The following is a 20,451-nucleotide window of genomic DNA, read 5'->3' as shown; positions in this document are numbered from 1 at the left end:
GCTGCACCCGATGTGGCCTCCTTGATATTGGGGAGAAAGGCCGCCTACTTGCAGAACGTTTCAGAGAACACCTCTGGGACACCCGGACCAACCAACCCAACCACCCCGTAGCCCAACACTTTAACTCCCCCTCCCACTCCACCAAGGACATGCAGGTCCTTGGACTCCTCCATCGCCAGACCATGGCAACACGACGGTTGGAGGAAGAACGCCTCATCTTCTGCCTGGGAACCCTCCAACCACAAGGGATGAACTCAGATTTCTCCAGTTTCCTCATTTCCCCTCCCCCCACCTTGTCTCAGTCATATCCCTCGAACTCAGCACAACCTTCCTAACCTGCAATCTTCTTCCTGACCTTTCCACCCCCACCCCACTCCGGCCTATCACCCTGACCTTGACCTCCCTCCACCTATCGCATTTCGAAAGCCCCTCCCCCAAGTCCCTCCTCCCTACCTTTTATCTTCGCATGCTGGACACACTTTCCTCATTCCTGAAGAAGGGCTTATGCCCGAAACGTCGATTCTCCTGTTCCTTGGATGCTGTCTGACCTGCTGCGCTTTTCCAGCAACACATTTTCAGCTCTGATCTCCAGCATCTGCAGCCCTCACTTTCTCCTCGAGGTATAAATAAAAACAGGGTTGGAAAGGCCTGAGTTGTAACTATCTGAGAGGTGCAGAGTTCCTTTGGGATTTTCAGCAGCTACTCCTGGGGTTAATGCTGGAGTTCATTGTGACTGATCGAACAGCTGGATCAGTGCTCAGAAGTGAAATCGACCTTTACAGAGGAGGTGATTCGAATCTGATTTGGTGAAAAGAACTGATGCACTGGTACACTGCTTTTGTTGTGTTTCCTGATCATTTGTCTGTCTTGTGGAAGTGAAATTAGCTTGTTGGTCTGTAGAGTCAGAGAACCTCACAGCACAAAAACAGGCTCTTCGACCCTGTTTGTCCATATCAACCAGCTTTCCTCATCAGAACCAGACCCCATCTGTCTGCGTTTGGCCCATATCCTTCAAAATCTTTCTTGTCCACATACATGTCCAGCTGTCTTTTGAAGGCTGTAATTATACTCATTTCCAACATCTCCTTGGGAGCTCGTTCCATATATGCAGCACTCTGTGTGAAAAAGTTAACCCTCAGGTGCCTTTTAAATCTTTGCCCTCTCACCTTAAACCTATTCCCTCTAGGTTTGGACTCCACAACCCTTGGCTAAAAGACCTTTACTAGTCACCTTATGTCACAAAGTCAGAAGCATGTATGTTCACTTTGAAATAGAAAGTGTTTTCTGAAATTTTGAAGTACAGGCTCAGCTGGCTGAATGGAAAGGCTGGGAGATGAGCTGTTCCAAAATAGACACATGTAGCAAATGGCTGTTAAATGGATATCTGAATTTTAGTTGCTGTTTTGACAACAATTCAAATTTAACCAATCAGTTTAAATTATGCCCAGGATACTAAAACCCAATGGAATTTGAATTTTATTGTTTCGACACCTGGAAACCAATCAAATTATAAGAATCTAATGTTTCATGGGGGTGTATAAAAATGTGGTTATTTTGAAAATTGGTTCAAGAGCAACTGCTGTCGAATTAGAGAGCTAACTGCCCATCTAACATCTTGCTCTCAAAGAAATTAGAAAAACAATCTCTCTATGAAAGGTATCTTTTCATGTAAAACATAATCACAGTAAAAAGAAAGAATGAAGATGACTCAGAGGGATCAGCAGCTGCAAAGTTGAAGACAGCAGAAAAGACAGAGAATGTGTGGTCTTGACATTAAGTTAATGTAATGTCTTATAATTGTGTTTTAGATTAGATTAGCTGCAGTATGGAAACAGGCCTTTTGGCCCAACAAGTCCACACCGACCCTCCAAAAAGTAACCCATGCAGACCCTACATTTATACCTGACTATTGCACCTAGCACTATGGGCAATTTAGCATGGCCAAGTCACCTAATCTGCACATCTTTGGATTGTGGGAGGAATCCGGAGCACCCGGAGGAAACACACGCAGACACGGGGAGAATGTGCAAACTCCATGCAGACAGTCGCCCAAGGCCAGAATCAAACCTGGCTCCCTGGTGCTGTGAGGCAGCAGTGCTAACCACTGAGCCACCATGACACCCCATATCTTTTAACAACTTCACCTTCCAAGTTACCTTTTCAAATTAAGGGACATATCTTTCAACAACATGTTCTCTAACTTAAAACATGCTGTGGGCACTGATGGATAGGCCAGCATTAGTTTCCTCTCTGTAATTCCCTTTGAACTGAATAGCTAGGCCATAGGTTATTGGAACAGCATAATGTTTATAGAGTTGGGGTCAGATAGTAAGTAGTTAAGACAAGAGGGGTGGGGGGGGGGCTTGGATTTGTGAAGAGTTGTTTAGTGTTCACTATTAAAGTTAAGAAAATAAATGGTTTTTTTTAATAGTGGAATTTAGGAGTTTTCTGTCACTCATATTTTAACAGATTATAAGGCGAGGTGAGTTTTTCTGGGTATTTGGTTTAATTAACGGAGGGGTTCAGCCACTGCGTCGTAATGGTTTAGAGGCTTGTCTTCTGGGATTTAGATTTGAACAGATTCGGGGCACAAAAGATCCCAGCACATTTATACAATTAGTTATTAGTGTCCTACATCTTTAAATAAAAATTAGGTGAGAAAAGTGGGGGAAATAGTAGTTAACATTGCTAAAGAGGTTCTGAGGTTTGAAGATGCTTCCCAAATTTGTCAAGAAGGTTATGAAAGACAGAGGAAGAGTATACTTACAGAATTAGTAAATATGTTAGAATTGGGTTTAACCAGGGACGGGTGAAATTGTAATGGAGTTGGTCAAACACTTAGGTGTAACAGAAAAACAGGTAAGTGCAGTAGAATTAGAAAAACTTAACTTGAAAATGAGGCAACGAGAGTTTGAGATAACAAAAGGGAGAGAAGGTTCTTAGCTGAGCAAAGAGAAAAGAGAGAAGAAAGAGAGAGAATTTGAACTTCAGAAGTTGCAAGTTAGTCAGGAAAGTCAAGATAACAGGATTAAGATGAAGGGCGATGGTAGTGATGTATACAAATATGTTAGAACATTGCCACATTTTGATGAGAAAGATGTCAACGTTTTCTTTATTTCATTTGAAAACTTGGCTAGGCAGGTGGAGCGGCCAGAGAACGTGTGGGTAATGCTAGTTCACACTAAGCTAGTAGGCAGAGCTAGTGAGATATTTGCATTGCTGTCAGATGAGGAGTCAAGAGATTATGCAGATGTCAAAAGGCTATTTGCAATGCCTATGAATTGATACCAGAAGTGCATAGACAGTGGTTCAGAAACAGAAAGAAGGTACCAGGTCAGATTTATGTTGTGTTCAAAAGAATTAAATATAGTAATTTTGATAGGTGGGTGTTGGCCTGAAAATAGACAAGTAATATAAGTCTCTAATCCAGAATATTCTGCTGGAGAAGTTTAAAAACTCACTTCCAGAGATGGTAAGAATTCATGTGAATTAATAGCAAGTTCAGGCAGTGAGAAGAGCGGCAGAGATGGCAGATGAATATGCGTTGGTGCACGATGTGAAATTTAGCTTCTGACAGGAATTTTGTCATGTGAGGAATAGAAATTGGGAGAAGGGGAGATCCTTCACTCCAAAACAAAGAGTAAAGCACACTGGTAATAGTTTACCACAGGATAAAAAAGAAGCATAAGGGGGTGAAAAGGAGAAGAAAGGCCTCAGCTGTTTCTACTGTGGTAAGGTGGACACACAAAGTCACAGTGCTGTTTGATGAACAAAGGCACTGTGGGAAAAGATGTGGTAAAAGAGGCTAAACCAGCAAGATTAGTGAAAGTAGTACAGGAAACCTCAGGCAAAGCTGAATTGCTGCAGGAGAGTGCACAGCACAGGCAGGGACTGGGTATTAAGTTAGTGACAGATCTCGATAAAGACTTCACCTCTGTGGGTAAAGTTTACTCCGGAAGAACAGGGGGAGAAGGGAAGGAAGTTACAATTTTATGAAATACAGAATCTGGTCAGTCTCTGATAGTAAGATATGGAAGTATTTTCACTCTTTGTGACATTTTACCCGAGTGGATGATAGTTTGTGGAACAGATAGACAGAAATTTAGCATTCCAACGTAAGATCAGGATGGAGAGCCAAATCAACACCGGGGAAGTAACAGTCTGATAAAGTGTCTGTTATAGATGGCTGAATAGTATAAAAACAGGATCATGTATGTCATCTAAATATGTTGAAAGCGTACAGTATGAGAGACAAGGTACTAGGGAAACAGTTGTTAGTTTCTGCCCCGCAGAGTGATGCACCAAATCCAGCTGGTGTGGATTTTGATGTGCCTCAAAGAACCTTAAATAATGAGGTCCTTATTCTGGGATCATCCCATTATTATCCCATTATGGAATGGGATAGGATGGTGAGGTATTTGTCTCAGGAACAAAGAACCAAGTTGAAAGGTTTGTTGCAGCAGTATGAGAACATATGCAGGAATAAAATGGGGCGGACTAGTACTATTGTGCATGAGGTGGAAGTAGGGAATGATGTTCTGATAAAATAACACCCCTTTAAGGTTTGTCCTCTTAAAGCTGCACAGATCCAGAAGAAAGTGGATGTGATACCAAATGAAGACATCATTGAACTTGAGTCAGAGTGAGTGGAGTTCACTGATCATGTTAGGTCCCAAACCTGACAGGACTCAATGATTTTGTGTGGACTATTGGAAAGTTAACGCCGTAACTATATTGGACTCCGATGTATTCCCAAGGTTGGAGGACTATATAGAGAAAGTTGGTCAAGCCATTTACATCAGAAAGTTGGATTTACTGCATGGTTATTGGCAGGGACCTTGATCAAAGAAAGTGAAAGACATTTCTGTGTTGTAACCCCAAATGGGCTATATCCATTCAAAGTGATGCCCTTTGGAATGAAGAATGCACCAGCCTCTTTCCAAAGACTCATGAACAAAGCTATGGCCAGATTAACAAATTGCACAGTTTATCTGGATGATGTAGTGATCTTTAGCAAGTCCTGGAAAGAGGGCAGAGCTCTTCTAATGATTACGAGAAGCAAAACTGGTAATAAACTTAAAGAAAACAGAGTTTGCGAAGGCAGAGGTGATGTTCTTGGGGCATAACATCAGACATGGAAGGTGAACACCAAAGAATGTGAAGACGGCGGCCATTGAAGAATTTCCATGACCATCCTCGAAGAAAGAGGTACTTAAATTTTTGAGACTGAATGGATTCTACTGCTTCATTTGAAGTTTCTCCAAACTTCAGCGGCATGGTGGTACAGCTGACAGATTTACTAAAGAACATCATGAAATTTCATTGGACAGAACAATGCCAGGAGGCATTTGAGAAGTTAACAGCCGCATTAAGCACAGCACCAGTTTTTGAATCTAAATTTTTGAAATCCTTCAAAGTTGGAGCTGTGTATTGATGCAAGAAGATGATAATTGAATTGATCAGCCAATGGGTTACTTTTCAGAATGAACTCAATATCCACCACAGAAAATACTCCACCATTGAAAAAGAACTATTGAGTTTAGTACTGGCCATATAACATTTTAATGTTTATGTGATAAACAACGTGTTGGAGACAGTGGGTACACGGACCACAATCTCACATTTTTAAAAAGATTTAAAGACAAAAATATGAGACTGTTTCATTAGAGTCTTATGTTACAGATTTTTAAGTTACAAATTGTACATGTTGCGGATAGTAAAAATGTGATAGCAGATGCATTATCGCGGATTTAAAGAAAAAGGTGTAGATAAGATTTAACTGATTCCAATGTTATCTATGTGTGCTGAAATAAAATGAAAGATATAATTGAGGTTAATGACATATGCATCTCATTTTAATAGTAAGAATTAGAAAAAAAAGTGAAGCCAGCTTTTCATTATGATGGTTCACTTTTTTCCGAAAGGGGGAGGTGCTACAAAGTCAAAAACATGTATGTTCACTTTAAAATAGAGAGCGTTTTCTGAATTTTGAAGTAAACTTGAAGTCCAGGCTCAGTGCCCAAACGGCTGGAGCTGAGCTGTTCCAAAATAGATACACATCACAAAAGGCTGTTAAATGGGCAGTTGAGTTTTAGTTGCTGTTTGACAACAATTCGAATTTAACCAATCAGTTTAAGTTACGCCCAGGATACTAAAACCCAATGGAATTTGAATGTTATTCTTTTGACACCCAGAAACCAATCAAACTGTAAGAATTTAATGTGTCACGGGGGGTGGGTATAAAAAAAAGTGGGCATTTGGAAAATTGGTTAGAGAGCAACTGCCGTTGATCAGGGAGCAACTGCTGTAAAGTTAGAGAGCTAACTGCTCGTCTAACATCTTGCTGTCAAAGAAATTAGCAAGAAAACCTTTCTATCAAAGGTACCATTTCATGTAAAACATAATCACGTATTAAAAAAAAAGAAAGATGACCCAGGAAGTTCAGCAGGTGGAAAACAGAAGACAGAGATAGTGTGGCTTTGAGAGTAAGTTAGTGTAATGTTTAAGAAGTGTGTTATTGGAACAGTTTTTTTTATAGACTTGGGGTCAGATAGTAAGTAGTGAAGAAAAGGAGGGCTCACGTTTGCGAATAGTTATTGTTTAGTATTCACTGTTAGAGTTAAGAAAATAAATTGTTATTTTTCTTTAAATAGTGGAATTCAGGAGTTCGCTGATATTCATATTTTAACAGATTACTGGGCGAGTCAAGCTTTTCTGGGGTTTGGTTTAATTAAGAAGGGGTTCAACCTCCACATTGTAACAGTTATCTATGCCCCTAGGATTTTCTAAACCTCTATAACATCACCTTTCAGCCTTCTATGCTCCACAGAAATAGGTTTTAGACTATCCAGCCTCTCCCTACAATTTAAACCATCCAGTCTCAGTAATATCCTTTTGAAGGCTTTTGGCATCTTTTCCAGTTTAATAACATCCTTCCCATGGCATGACTATCAGTCTTGTATGCAGTCCTCCAAATGTGGCTTTACCAATATCTTGTATAGCTGTAACATGACATCCCAACTCCTGCACTCAGTGCACTGACTGATAGCTGCAACGTAGTAAATGCCTTCTTCACCACCCCGTAGACTTGTGACACCACTTTTGAGAAACTAAGTGGACTGAGTCTTGCTCATGGAGACGATATTCAATCTGCTTGTTGCAGAGAGGCTGAGCTAGCCTGGGGAGCGTTCAATGCAGAATTTTAGAGAGGGTACGGAAGAAATTTTCAACACTTCTGGGGTTGAGGTATTGCAGTTACATGGAGAGATTTGTTTGTGAAAGTCATGGAATGAGAACTTTGCTAGGCTCTGAGATTATGGTGGAATACAATGCTGCTACTCCTGCTGATGGCTCACTGCTCCTCAAGGACACCTAGCTCTGGAACCTGTCCTCAGTCTAGTTCCCTAGTAATGATTAAAATGGTTTCCATTTACTGACAGTTTAAAAGAGTATCAGAGAATCACTGAATCTCTACAGTGTAGAAACAGGCTATTCATCTCGTTGAGTTCATAGTGACCCTCCGAACAGTGGCCCATGCAGACCCCTTCATTATCCCTATAACTCTGCATTTTCCAGAGCTAATCCACTGAACCTGCGCAACCTTGGATGCTATGAACAATTTAGCAAGGCCAATCCAGAAAATCTGCACGTCTTTGGACTGTGGAAGGAAACTGGAGCACCTAGAGGAAACCAACTCAGACACAGGCAGAGTGTGCAAACTCCACATATACCTAAGGTAGAATCAAAAACAGGTCCCTAATGATGTTGGGAGCTGTGCTAATCACTGAGCCATCATTCCGAGTGGATGAAGCTTTAGTCTGTATCTTGCCTTACACTATACCTGTCCCTGGGAGTGTTGATAGAGCTTTAATTTCTCTTTAAAAGAGTAGAAGGAGCTTTATCCTGTATCTAAGTCCATAGTGCCCTTGTGCAGGAAGTACTAATGGGACACTTTAGAGAGAAACTTAATTTCAGTACAAAAGAAAACAGCGAGCTTTACTGTCAGTTTAAAAGAGTTGAGTGAATTATATTCCATGTCTAACCTTGTGCTGTCTCAGATCTGGAACTGTTTTGGATTACTGCGTACAATTCTGATTGCCCTTCTATACGAAGGATGTTATTAAACTTGAAAGGGTGTAAAAAGATTTCAAAATATGGTACCAAAATTGGAAGGTTTGAGTTATAAGGAGAGGCTAGGTTGGTTGGAACATTTTTTCCCTAGAGTGTAGGAGGCTGAGGGGTGACATTATAGAGTTTTACAAAATCATGGGAGGTGTCAATAAGTTAAATTGCTAAGTTGTTTTCCCGAGGATAGGGAATCCAAAACTAGAGGCAGAGCCTTAAGATGAGAGAGGAAAGATTTAAAAGGTACCGGAGGGGCAATTTATTCACACAGAGTGTGGTGTGTATATGGAACGAGCTGTCAGACAAAGTGGTGGAGGCTGGTACAATAGCAACATTCAAAAGCCATCTTGACATGGATAGGAAAGGTTTACGAGGGATATGGGCCAAATGCAGATAAAAGTGATTAGTTCTTTTCAGGAAAACTTGTCAATAATGGATGATTTGGGCCAGACGGTCTGTTTCCATCTATAAGACTCTAACTCAAGAGTTCCTTCGACACTACCCCCATCAAACAGCATGGGGTGAGATACAGAGGAAAGCTGATTCGACTGTTTTAAACAATTAGTAATTTAACAAAAAGAAAATTTACAAAACAGAAGTTCTTGGAAAAGCTCAGCAGGTCTAGCAGAATCTGTGAAAATAAAGTTAATGTTTCGTGTCCGGTGACCTTTCCTCAGAACTGGTGGTAGCTGGAAAATGTCAGTTTATATGCAGAAGATAGGTGGGGGAGTGGGTAAGAAGTAAACAATAGGTCGGGATAGAGCCCAAAGAGAGACAACAGTTGGTTAGACAAAGAAGTCAATAACAATCTGGCTGGGAGAGTGAATAGTTGTTAATGGAGACTTAGTGGCTAACAATGTGTAGTGTGTCATGGCAGACTGTGTGATAACAACCACCAGACGCCTGGAGGAAGAACGTCTCATCTTCCGCCTCGGAACACTTCAACCCCAGGGCATCAATGTGGACTTCAACAGCTTCCTCATTTCCCCTTCCCCCACCTCATCCTAGTTTCAAACTTCCAGTCCCCTTGACTTGTCCGGACTTGTCCAACCTGCCTAGCTCCTTTTCCACCTATCCACTCCACCCTCTCCTCCCTGACCTATCACCTTCATCTCCTCCCCCACTCACCCATTGTACTCTATGCTACTCTCTCCCCACCCCCACCCTCCCCTAGCATATCTCTCCACACTTCTGGCTCTCTGCCTTTATTCCTGATGAAGGGCTTTTGCCCGAAACGTTGATTTTGCTGAAGCTCCTCGATGCTGCCTGAATTGCTGTGCTCTTCCAGCTCCATTGATCCAGAATCTGGTTTCCAGCATCTGCAGTCATTGTTTTTACCCTGTGTGATAACAAGGCCTAGTGTGTGTGGTAGGGGGCTAGGACATGGGGAGTTCAAATCTAAAATTATTGAACTTGATACTGAATCTGGAGGGCTGCAGGGTCTCCAAGCAGAAAATGAGGTGTTGGTCTTCCAGCTTGGCCTAAACTTTGCTGGAGCACTGCAGCAAGCCTGAAATGGTGATCTCGGCCAGGGAACAGGGTGGGGTGTTAAAGTGGCAGGCAACTGAAAGCTCAGGGTCTTTTTTTGTGTGGGCAGAAAGTAGATGTTCTATGAAATGGTCACCCAGTCTGTGCTTCATTTCCCCAAAGCTGAGGTGACCACATTGTGAGCAGTGAATGCAGTAGACTTGATTGTAAGAATGTAGGTAAAGTTCTGGTTGGGCTCTTGGATACTGAGGAAGGAGGAGGGAAATGAGTAGGTGTTACACCGTCGGTGTTTGCAAGGGAACTGCCTGCACTCCGTGTGCTGAGATCCAAACCAGACTTTGTTATAAAGTCTGCCGATAACTCTGGTGTACTGATCCCTACATTACAAACGCTGAGCCTCAGCTCTCAGATACCCCTTCCTAGCTTCCCTTCTACCGTGACCTCACCAAGGCACAGGAGACCATGTATCAACTACAGTCACTGACCTCATTTCATCTGTTGATCTCCCCCTACCATCCCACCATTGCCTAAAGCTGATCATCCCCCAGCCCCGCCCAACTCGTTTCTATCTCCTTCTGAAAACCCACAAACAGGACAGCCACGGTAGACCATTGTTCTGCCTGCTCTTGCCGCACAGAACTCATCTCTTCTGACCTTGACTCAATCTTTCCTTCCCGGTCCAGTCCCTGTCGTGTACATTTGTGATTCCTCTGATGCTTTATGCCAGTTTCGGAATTTCCAGTTTGCACGCTCCGACCGCCTTCTCTTTACCATGGATATGCAATCCCTTTACCAGGATGGTCTCAGGGCCCTCTGCTTCTTCCTGGAGCAAAGACCTCAACCAGCCCCACCCACCACCACTGTCCTCCACTTGATCGAGCTCACCCTCACCCTAAACACCTACTCTTTTAACTCCTCTCATGTGGCCATGTGTATTCGCAGGGCTCCCAGTTATGCGTGTCTCCTTGTGGGGTATATGAAACATTCCTTGTTCCAGTCCTATTCTGCTCCCACCCCACCCCTCCGATAACTCTTTCTCCGAGATATTGATGAAACCATCGATGTGACTTCCCTATCTCATCTGGAGTTGGAAAAGTTCATTGTCCTCACTTCCAATTTCCACCCACTCTCACTTTCATCTGGTTTATCCCTGACTCCTTCCTTCCCTTCCTTGACAGCTGTTTCCATTTCTGGAGATAAACTTGTCACCATTATCCAATATAAAAACACTGAATCCCATAGCTACCTAGACATCCCTGCACCATGTTTCTTTTGAAGACTCCATTCCATTCATCCAGTTTCTCTGTCTCCAATGCATACGTTCTGATGAGGCCAATTTCGACAAGGGAGCCTCTGAAATATCCACCTTCTTCCTCAACCAAGGATTCCTCAGTATCATAGTTGACAAGGCCCTCAACAGGATCCAACACATCTCTTGCACTTTCGACCTCACCTCCTCTCTTACCTCCCACAACAATGATAGGGTTTCCCTTGTCCTTACTTACCATCCCATCAGCATCCACATCCAGAAGATCATCAGCCACCATTTCCATCAGATCCAGCGAGATGCCACCATCAGACATATATTCCCCTACTGTCCGCCTTCCGCAAGGATCGTTGCCTCTGGGACACCTTGGTCCTCTCTTCCTTCACTTCCAACACTACCCCCCAACCCCCAACAGCCCCAATGCACCTTCCCTTGCAAATGCTGAATTTACCTCCTCCCTTCTTAATATCCAAGGGCCCAAACATATCTTCCAGGTGAAGCAGCACTTTATTTGCACTTCTAACAATCTAGTAATGAACATTTCCTGCTCACAATGTGGTCTTCTCTGTATAGGGGAAACAAAGGGCAAACTGGGAGACCGCTTCGCAGAACATCTACATTCTGCCCACAAAAAAGACCCTGAGCTTCGAGCTGCCTGCCACTTTTAGCACATGACTCTGTTCCCTAGCCAACGTCTCTGTCTCAGGATTGGTGCAATGCTCCAGTGAAGCCTAGCACACACTGGGAGAACAGCACCTCATGAATTGAATTTAATTTATTGTCATGTGCACCGAAGCAAAGAGAAAAGCTTTGTCTTGCAAGCAATACAGGCAGATCGCTTAGATAAGTAAGTAATAGGTAAACAGTGGCAAAACCAAAACACAGATACAAGCGAATGCTAAGAGTTTGTGAGTCCTTTCAGCATTCTAACAACAGTAGGGTATCGGAGGTGCTTCAAACCTGTGAGTTTAGATAAATATAGATATTAGTAATTTTTAAAAGTATGCTATTAAGTTTAAAGAGTATATAACGATTGTAGGAACTAGGAAACATAGATCTGCATGCAGGACCTCACAAGGAGTCGACCATATCTGGCGCCATCTTGAGCATCCCACTCATTTTCTGCTTGGGGACCTGCAGCCCTCCCAACTCAGCATCAAGTTCAATAATTTTAAGGACTGAACTCACCCATGTCCTTGCCTCCTACCATACACACCAGACACCTTCCAATACACAGTCTACCCATTGTTAGCGACTAACAATCTCGATCAACAGCTATTCTCCCTCTCAGTCAGATCATTAACGCTCCTTTGTCTGTCTAACTGTTCTCACTCTCTATGGACTTTATCCTTACCTATCATTTATTCCTTACCCTCTCCACATACCCTAGTTTCGGAATATAAATGACCTTTTCCTTGCTACCATCAGTACTGAGGAAGGGTCACTGGATCTGAAATGTTAGCCTTGATTTCTTTTCAGACCTGCTCAGCTTTTCCAAGATAACCTGCTGTTGTTTCTGATTTACATCATTCGCAGTTCTTTCAATTTTTATAAAAGTTTCCTTTTCTCTTTCAAACTGAAAGTAAACCTAACTTCACACTATCACCATCAAATAGTCCCAGGACAGGGACAGTGCAAGATTAGATGCAGAGTAAACTCTCTCTATTTTTTTTAGGTTGGAGTAGCTGGGATGCGAGCAGGGACACAGTGACCAGGAGGGAAGTTGCTGCTCGCTGCTGCAGGAACACAGGAGACTCTTTAATGAAGCTCCGACTTCCATCATGGAGCTTAAAAAAGCTAAGAGAGGTTTACAGTGATAAGTATTGATAAGTCACCACACTGATACACCCTTTTTCATCCTAGCAGATTTTGGGCGGCACGGTGGCACAGTGGTTAGCACTGCTGCCTCATAGCGCCAGAGACCCGGGTTCAATTCCCGCCTCAGGCGACTGACTGTGTGGAGTTTGCACGTTCTCCCCGTGTCTGCGTGGGTTTCCTCCGGGTGCTCCGGTTTCCTCCCACAGTCTAAAGATGTGCAGGTCAGGTGAATTGGCCATGCTAAATTGCCCGTAGTGTTAGGTAAGGGGTAAATGTAGGGGTATGGGTGGGTTACACTTCGGTGGGTCGGTGTGGACTTGTTGGGCCGAAGGGTCTGTTTCCACATTGTAATGTAATCTAATCTAAACAGCAAGAACTTACTTACAGTTAAACGTTCCATAACTTTAGTGGTAGAGGAGTAGGAAAGTTACTATCTGGTGAGGAATAATGCAGTAAATAAAGCTAGGTGTACCGCAACAACTAAAACCTTATAGAGTTCAAACTCTTGAAGTTTTGGAATAGTGGAAACTGAGATTGCACAGAACCAGGGTAGAAAATATTTAATAAAATAAGTTTAATAATTCTAGTCGATGGTGTTAATCACAAATTTACAGCAGGAGAGGCCAGCCAAGCAAAATGTGCAGCTTGTCACACGATGGAGTCCTGGCTGCTGCTCATATCGATCTTTGGTTCGGCCACATTTGGAACTGCGTACAGTTCTGGTCGTCACATTACCAGAGGATGAGGATGCTTTGGAGAGGGTGCAGAGGAGGTTCACCAGGATGTTGCCTGGTATGGAGGGCGCTAGCTATGAGGAGCTAGGTATCGGGAGGCACGGTGGCTCAGTGGTTAGCACTGCTGCTTCACAGCACCAGGGACCAACCTTGGGCGTGTCTGTGTGGAACTTGCACATTATCGCCATGTCTGCGTAGATTTCCTCTGGGTGCTCTGGTTTCATCCCACAATCTAAAGGTGTGTAGGTTAGGTGAATTGGCCATGCTAAATTGCCCATTGTGTTCAGGGATATGGAGGTTAGGTGCTTTGACTGGGGTAAATGTAGGATAATAGGGTTGGGGAGTGGGTCTGAGTGGGTTACTCTTTGGAGGGTTGGTGTGGACTTGTTAGGCTGAAGGGCCTGTTTCCAACCTGTAGGAACTTTATGATTCTATGAAGTAAGGTTGAGTAGATTAGGATTATTTTCATTAGAAGAATGAAAGTTGAGGGTTCACCTGATTGAGGTCTACAAAATCATGAGAGATATAGACAGGATGGATAGCAAGAAGCTTTTTCCCAGAGTGGGAGACTCAATTACTAGAGGTTGCGAGTTCAAAGTGCGAGGGGAAAAGTTTAAGGGAGATATGCGTGGAAAGTTCTTTACACAGAGGGTGGTGGGTGCCTGGAATGCGTGGCCAGTGGAGGTGGCAGAGGCGGGGCACGGTAGCGTCATTTAAGATGTATCTGGACAGATACATGAATGGGAATGGAGCAGAGGGATACAGATAATTGGAAAATAGGTGACAGGTTTAGATAGGGGATCTGGATCAGCGCAGGCTTGGAGGGCCAAAGGACCCGTTCCTAAGCTGTAATTTTCTTTGTTCTTTGTTCGAAAAATAACCATCCATGCGAACCATATTTCCCGACACTTGGCCTACATCCTTCTAAACCTTTTCTATTCATGTATTTGTCCAAATGCCTTTTATACTTTGTGAATGTACCTGCCTCAACCACTTCTATTGGCAGCTTATTCCAAATGTCCACCACCCTCTGTGTAAAAATGTTTCTGTTCAGGTTCCCTTTAATTCTTTCCCCTCTAACCTTAAACTGATGCCCTCTAATCCTCCATTCTCCAATCCTGGGAAAAAGACTGAGTGCATTCACCATATTCATACCTCTTGTGATCTTATACACCTCTATAAGGAACCCCCTCAGCCTCCTAGCTCCAAAGAAAAATTGCTAACTTGTCCAACCGCTCCTAATAACTCAGACCACTGAATCCAGGCAACATCCTTGAAAATTTCTTCTGCACTCTTTCCCGTTTAATAACATCCTTCCTATAACAAGGTTACCAAAATTAAACAAAATACTCCAAGTGCACCCTCACCAATGTCCTGTATAACTGCGACATAACTTCCCAACTTCTATACTCAGTGTTCTGACTGATGAAGGCTAGTGTGCCAAAAGCCTTCTTCACTGACCTGTCTACCTGTGACTCCACTTTAGGAGAACTGTGAACCTTAATTCCAAGATCCCTCTGCTCCACAACACTCCTTCAGGCCCTACCATTCACCATGAAACTCCTGGCTTGATTTGACTTTCCAATATGGAAGACCTCACACTTATATATATTAAACTCTATTTGCTATTTCTTGGCCCACTTCCCCAGCTGATCAAGGTCCTGCTGCAATTTCTGATAACCTTCCTCACTGTCCACTATACCACCTATTTTAGTGTCATCAGCAAACTTACTAATCGTGCCTTATACATTCTCATCCAAAACATTGAAATAGATAATAAACAATAAAGGGCCCAACACCAACACCTGACGCACTCCACCAGTCACAGACATCCAGTCTGACAAGCACCTTTCCACTATTACTCTCTGCTTCTTACCGTCAAGCCAATTTGCCACCTCGCCCTGGATTCCGTGCGATCTAACCTTCTGAGCAACTTGTCACGTGAAACCTTATCAAAGGCCTTATTGAAATCCATATAGACTATGTCTACTGCCCTGCCCTTGTCAACTTTTTTGGTCACTTCATCATAGAACTCAAACTTGTGAGGCATGATCTCCCACTCACAAAGCTATGCTGACTACTCTTGGCACACCCTCCTCATTCCTAAAGAAGGGCTTATGCCCAAAACGTCGATTCTCCTGCTCCTTTGATGCTGCCTGACCTGCTGCGCTTTTCCAGCAACACATTTTACAGCTCTGATCTCCAGCACCTGCAGTCCTCACTTTCTCCTACTCTTAATCAAACCCTGTCTTTCTAAATGCATGTATATCTTATCTCAGAATCTTCTCAAGTAATTTACTCACCACAGATGTTACGCTTACTGGTCTATAGTTCCCAGGCTTTTCTTTGCAGCCTTTCTTGAATAATGGCACAACATTCGCTACCCTTCAGTCTGCCCTAAGCCATGACTAACGATGATGTAAATATATCAGCCAGGATCCCCTCAATTGCTTCTCTAGCCTCTTGCAGTAATCTTGGATATATCTGGTCAGGATGAGGAGATTTATCCACCTTCATACACTCTAATATATCCAACACCTCCCCTACTGTGATATGGACTGACCCCAAGATATCACCAGTAACTTGCTAAGTCTTCAAGTCTTTCTCCATGGTAAACTCAGAGGAAAAATGTTCATTTTGATTTTTCAAATTATTTTTATTCCCAACTACCTGTTTCATTTTGTTTCAAGCTTTGCCTTCAGGCATGGTTTATCTTTCTTGTTACTAACAGCTGCTCTTGAGCAATGCACTCCCACACTGTTGTCTTTTGTTCAAACAGCTCTGACCTTTAACCCCCACTGCCCTGACCATTCCCTTTGTCCTGCCTGCAGCTCCATTTCACCTTTCGTCTGAGGGAGGTGAGGTGCCAGGTGAGTGAGGGAGGTAGGGTAGCAGGAAGGTGAGGAAGGAATAGGGTACCAGGTGTGTGGCAGAGGTAGGGTGCTAGGTGGGCAAGAGAGACAGGGTGCCAGGAGGGTGAGGGGGGGGGGGCAAGGGTAACTGCTGGATTACATGGCAAGGGTGTCAAGTGAAGAGCTCAAGAGAGGAGTTTGGAGGGGGAAATTGTTTCAGATTGAGGAGTTGCTGTCAGGCCCAGCAGGAGACCTCAGAGAGGAGTTTTGGTCTGTTGGGATGTCGGCAGGTTGGATTAATGGGTTGAGGAGGTCAGGTTCAGAGTTCTGGGTTGTGTTGGGGTTGGTGGGGGTGGGTCAATGTCAGTTTGAGTTTGGGGTTTGCAAATTGTTTCTTTGGGAGGGGTGGGTGAGTGGGGAGTAACAGTTCATTCGGAAAGTTTTGGACTTGAGTGGTCTTCAATTTCCCGGGCATTTCCCACAAGCTCAGTTTTTTGTTTGAGACAACTCTGAGATTAAACATCTCGAGCACAGCTCAGTGAGCACACTTCAGCAGAAGAGGAAGATTCAGTATCACTGAGCCCTCATGGAATGCTGAAGGTTTCTGTAAGCACCAACACCCGTACACTCTGGCATTCATATCTGAAGTTAAAAGTCACACAAAACCAGGTTATAGTCCAACAGGTTTATTTAGGAGCACTGCTCCTTCATCAGGTAGTTGTGGGGCAGAACCATAAGACACAGAATTTATAGCAAAATATAGCCACTTCATGAGCAGTATCTGAGACTCCAGCAGCCGACAGCAGGCAAAGCCCCAGAGAAATATTGGCTACAAAATCTTCAGAATATCCTCCAAATCCAGTGGCAGCAGGAACATTCCAACAGCTCTCCCAAGAAAACCTGGCTAACATTGAAACGTCAGTCACTGGGGACCATGTCATTCACTGGTCTCAAACCAGACCTCCTCAGACATCAGTTTCTCAAAACAAATCAAATCAAATTCAGCCCAGGCGCTCTCACTCTCTCCAAACAGCGCCAACTCCAGCCGTGACACAATCTGCAGATTTCAGGCATCTCTGAACCCATGAGCCGCAGAGGAAGCAAGTCATCCTCAGTACCAGAGGACAGTGTGTTGAAGGAGGAGGATCACTTTCTCTTGGATTGTACCTTGATTTAGGATTCCAGATTACATGGCAATGTCACGAAGCAATGACAGATTGACTACCAGTTAGACAATCCCTCCAAAAGGTAAAGCGGAAAACACGATGACTTGTTGACTGTGCTGCCCAGGATTTAGCTATTGCTTTGGAGAAATTTCACCGACGTGAGGTAAGCTTTCAACCAGAGAGAGCAACATGGACTTAGGCTGTCCGTTATACCTATTACCAATTCCATATCCTCCGTGCATCCTGTGCCCTGGCCAAGCTGGTTACTTTCATTGCTTGTGTTTATTCCAGCAGCATTTTAAAAAAATAATAATTCGGGGATGTGGGCATCGCTGGCTAAGCTAGTAGTTATTACCCATCTCTAATTAGCCAGATGGCAATTAAAAGAAAACCAGATTGCTGTGAATCTGGAGTTACGGAACGATGAGTGAGCCAGATGGGTTTTCAACAATTGACAATGGTTCCATGGTCATCATTAGACTCTTAATTTGAATTTGAATTAGGGTTTTTGTCTTGTGTCCTTAAGAACAGAAATACAGGAAAAGTTAACAATGTCACCTCTCATGGTGCCATCCGAGGTAGAAAGTACTTAGATACAAACCTTAGATACAAAAAGAGGAATAAAGAAGAAAACAAGTTGATCCATCGCACAAGTTAGAAATAAGACATAGTTAAAAGGATAAACATTACAGTCAGATAAACAGATTACAGATAGATTGCAGTTGATCAATGTAGGGGCTTCCGCACATGGACTGACCGGTCTGGCAAGCAGCTGACTGCCTGTGCCAGAGCCCAGTCAGGCTGAATACACAAAAGAACACACTCAAGAACAGCTTCTTCCCCGCTGTTTTAGACTTTTGAACGGACTCTTCAAATGTTCATCCTGATCTTTCTGCACCTTCTCTGTGGCTGTAATGCTGTATTCTGCACTCTGTTCTGCTACCCTCATACACTTTGTATGGTATGATCTGTCTGTATAGCACATAAAACAACACTTTGTAGCTTGGTACAGGAGACAACAATAAATCAAACTCAAACTTTTTCTCACAGTGGATGGCGCATTTATTCAATGAGCTGCCAGAGGAAGTGGTAAATGCAGATACAGTTACAACATTCAAAAGACATTTGGACAGGTACATGGCCAGGAAAGATTTTGAAGAACATGGAACAAATGCAGGAAAATGGGACTAGGTCAGTTTAGGAAACCTGATCAGCATGGACCAGTTGGATCAGAGGGCCTGTTTCTGTGTTGTACGACTCCAGGACTCTATTTGGAGGGTTTCAGCACTGGCCGTCAGCGAAGCACAGCGCATATCCGGTGAGGTTTTGGGGTCAGCGTTAATTTGATTTGTAGTACCAGGTCCACGGTTGTCATCCCAGCTGGAGCTCGGAAGTGAAATTTCTGCAACAGGTTGGTGAAGAACAGGAAGAGCTTGGCCTTTGCAAGTGCCTCACCGGCACAGACTCTCCTACCTGAGAAACAACAGTGGATGGTCAGTGCAACACAAACACTCTCACACGGCCAGTCATTTCACAGACTACAAACTGTTCCCCAAGTAGCTACCATCAGCCATGATCTGCAATAACAGGTACAGTGGCATTGCTGATGTCCGCATCTTACCAAAGAATTGCAGCATGCTGCTGTGGAGAGGGTCTGGGTGTCCTTGTGCATGAATTGGTTTGCAGGTGCAACAAGTAAATAAGAAGGAAAATGAAATTTTGTCCTTTACTGCGAGAGGGATTGAGTTTAAAAGCAAGGAGGTTATGTTGCAGCTGTATAGGGTGCTGATGAGGCCACACCTGGAGTACTGCATGCAATTTTGGTCTCCTTACTTTAGAACGGATGTAATGGCACTAGAGGATGTGCAGAGGAGGTTCACCAGGTCGATTCTAGAGTTGAGATGGTTGGTTTATGAGGACAGACTGAGTAGACTAGGATCATATTCACTGGAATTTAGAAGAATGAGGGAGAATCTTATTGAAACATATACAATTATGAAAGGAATAAATAAGATAGAAGCAGGGAGGATTTTCCACTGGTGGGTGAAACTAGAACAAGAGGGCAGAGCCTCAACTTAGGGGGTGCAGATTTAGGTCAGAATTGAAGAGGGAATGTCTTCACCCAAAGGGTTGTGAATCTGTGGAATTCCTTGCCCAGTGAAGTAGTTAATGCCCTCTCAGAGAATGCTTTTAGAGCTAAGATAGATAAGGTTTTGAACAGTAAGGGAAATAAGGATTACGGTGAGAGGGTGAATACGTAGGGCTGAGGCCGCGAAAAGATCAGCCATGATCCTATTGAATGGACGAGCAGGGTCTAAGGGCCAGCTGGTGTACTCCTGCTCCTTATGTTCTTATGAATTAAAATCCACTTTGACTCTCTGGATTTATGTTTTAAAATAAAGTCAATTATTTCAAATGAATTTATCAGTGCTGCTGGAACTGCATCCTCACTTCAGGAGAGGTGTTCTGGAGTCGAATGGGCTTTCTTGTACCTTTATGGTAGTAACAGAGCAAAACTCACATTCATTAGCTCAAGAAAGCAGTCAGAAAGATTCTGCCTGGTTTTCACTGGTGTTAAAGAGGCCAAACTGCACACAACCATATAAATTAGGAGCAGGAGTGGGACATTCATCCCCTCAACCTGCTCCGCTATTCAGTATGAGTCTCGGTGAATTGCTTGAAGCATCAACTGCACATTCCCACACATGCCTCTGCCTTAAACTTCAATGACCCAGCCTCCGCTGCTGATGGAGATAAAGGTGTACAAGGGAGCAGCCATTAACAGAGTGGACAGAGTTAGCATGGAAGTTCTGAGGTGCTTGCTCAAGAGTTTTCGGTGTGCACTGAAGAATGGATCATTGAGGGCCTGGCGTCAAGGAGTGGGTAAGGCCTTGTTTTCAGAGTCAGATGGCAGAACAGAGCTGTAAGTATATAACTCACTTAACTCAGGTTGTAAGTGAAACCAAACTGATGTTCCAGGAGAGCTGTGACCTGATTGATAG

The 20,451-nt window shown here is 43.5% G+C and overlaps 1 protein-coding gene and 1 long non-coding RNA gene across 4 annotated transcripts in view; one reads left to right on the top strand and one right to left on the bottom strand.

Annotated features, from left to right (window-relative positions):
- The window catches only part of LOC122541612 (uncharacterized), a 44,996-nt gene extending 39,170 nt beyond the window's left edge, over positions 1-5,826 (top strand). Inside the window, exon 4 of the mRNA XM_043678497.2 lies at positions 4,563-5,826. Coding sequence (XP_043534432.2) covers positions 4,563-4,646 — 84 coding nt within the window. The 3' untranslated portion in view covers positions 4,647-5,826. The remainder of the gene's footprint in view (positions 1-4,562) is intronic.
- A 10,933-nt stretch (positions 5,827-16,759) lies between these two features.
- Positions 16,760-20,451, bottom strand: part of LOC122541207 (uncharacterized) — a 54,118-nt gene continuing 50,426 nt past the window's right edge. For all 3 annotated transcript variants that reach the window (XR_015753127.1, XR_015753128.1, XR_015753129.1), the window contains one exon: positions 16,760-18,922. This is a non-coding gene — a long non-coding RNA (uncharacterized LOC122541207). The remainder of the gene's footprint in view (positions 18,923-20,451) is intronic.

This window comes from Chiloscyllium plagiosum, unplaced genomic scaffold (genome assembly GCF_037043375.1).
Source record: "Chiloscyllium plagiosum isolate Xiang-an unplaced genomic scaffold, Cpla_swu_hap1 HiC_scaffold_35, whole genome shotgun sequence".
Classification (NCBI taxonomy): domain Eukaryota; kingdom Metazoa; phylum Chordata; class Chondrichthyes; order Orectolobiformes; family Hemiscylliidae; genus Chiloscyllium; species Chiloscyllium plagiosum.
Note: the sequence above shows the minus strand (reverse complement) of the source record. Positions and strands in the feature narration are given on the sequence as shown.